General features: G+C 54.8%; 1 protein-coding gene across 1 annotated transcript in view; it reads left to right on the top strand.

Moving 5' to 3' along the window:
- The window catches only part of Rasgef1a (RasGEF domain family member 1A), an 11,461-nt gene that overhangs the window by 1,899 nt on the left and 8,069 nt on the right, over window positions 1-1,493 (top strand). The window contains exon 2 of the mRNA XM_021164142.2: window positions 725-847. Coding sequence (XP_021019801.1) covers window positions 725-847 — 123 coding nt within the window. The remainder of the gene's footprint in view (window positions 1-724; window positions 848-1,493) is intronic.

Below are 1,493 nucleotides of genomic sequence, written 5' to 3' on the forward strand. Positions count from 1 at the left end.
ACACACATACCATGAAAACATACCAGAAGCTTTCCACTCCTTGTAGAGTGGAGCTAAGAATCCAAGATGTGACCCTACTATGTTTTTCATTGCATGTCTGAGTTGCCTGGGGTGCCTGAGCACTAATGCTATACACCTTGGGACATGTTACAGGAAGCTTACAGGGTCAGAGGAAGACCTAGTGTCACAGGAAGAACTGCCTCCAGTAGTCTTGCATGCCCTATGGCACAGACATGTCCTGCTTCAGGCTGNGTGCACCCCCTGCCNACTAAGCCCAGCTGGCCTCAGATTGGAGCAGGGAAATTCCTGTCCTGTGGCTTTGGAGTTGGGACCTAGGGACCTAGGCATCCCAGCCTACATCAGCCAAATGGGGATAGACCAAGGTCCGAGTGGGGTAGAGTCCCCCAGAGAACCCCAACCTACAGTACCAACTGTCCATGGGCCTATGAAGGTCCTGTAAGAATGGACCCATGGAAGACACAGCATGTCACCTAAGAAACCCGGCAACAAGCCTGGAGGGCCACCCTCCCCTATTTTGGGACAGAGGGTACTGCAGAATTCCAACAGAGCTGTGTCTCCTAATTATGCAGACCTAGCAATAGAAAGAAACAAGGTCGTACAAGATAAAGGAAACCATGTAGGCAGAGGAGAAGCCAGGCCAAGCACAACCGAGNGTACCCATGGGAATGTTCTGGCCATCAATCACCTCCTCTCCTTCCTGCAGCGGACATACATCTTCACGTTTCTCCTGAGTTCCCGGGTCTTCATGCCCCCTCATGACCTTCTGGCTCGAGTAGGGCAGATCTGCCTGGAGCAGAGGCAACAGCTAGAGGCTGGGCCTGAGAAGGTAAGCCGCCGAAGGGGTGATGGCCGCCGAAGGGGTGATGGCCCTTTGTCTCCTGGGTCAAAGAGGGGCAGTGAATAGAGAAGATGGGCAGGGTACAGAGGGTCAGTCCTGAGGTCCAGTGCGGGCAGAGCTGCTCTGCCACACTGCAGCCCTGAGGAGTGGCCCTGCAGGCCTAACGGTGCTGCACTGGAGTTAAGCCGCTGGACTTGGAGCCCGTGAATGCTTGTACCCTCCTGTGCTCACAGTCAGCTCACCTCCTACCAGTGCTGGATTCCCTGAAATGAGGTTGTGTGGTGAAAACATCAAGGGGGTCTTAGTCACTGCTACCTTTGTGGGGGCCATGCCCTCAGGATAGCAGCTGCTCACGNAGGAACAATCAGTAGTCCCGGTAGGGCTGTGTGAGCCGTCTGGATTGAGACATTTGGGAAGGAAGCCANCATTACACTGATGCTCTGGAGGTCAGATGCCTGGGCCAGTATCTGCTGGTCCCAGTGTCCAGGACAGGTGTCAGGCTAGGCTCAGCTGGGCAGGGCCTCAATGAGCCTGCAGGTTGGGTCTGAGGAGAGTGGGCCCTCGTAGCAAGAGGGATCTGAAGCCAATACTGTGGTTTGGTTTGGGCAGTGGCGACGATGTAAACCGATTAGGG

The sequence above is a fragment of the Mus caroli genome, chromosome 6 (assembly GCF_900094665.2).
Source record: "Mus caroli chromosome 6, CAROLI_EIJ_v1.1, whole genome shotgun sequence".
NCBI lineage: Eukaryota > Metazoa > Chordata > Mammalia > Rodentia > Muridae > Mus > Mus caroli.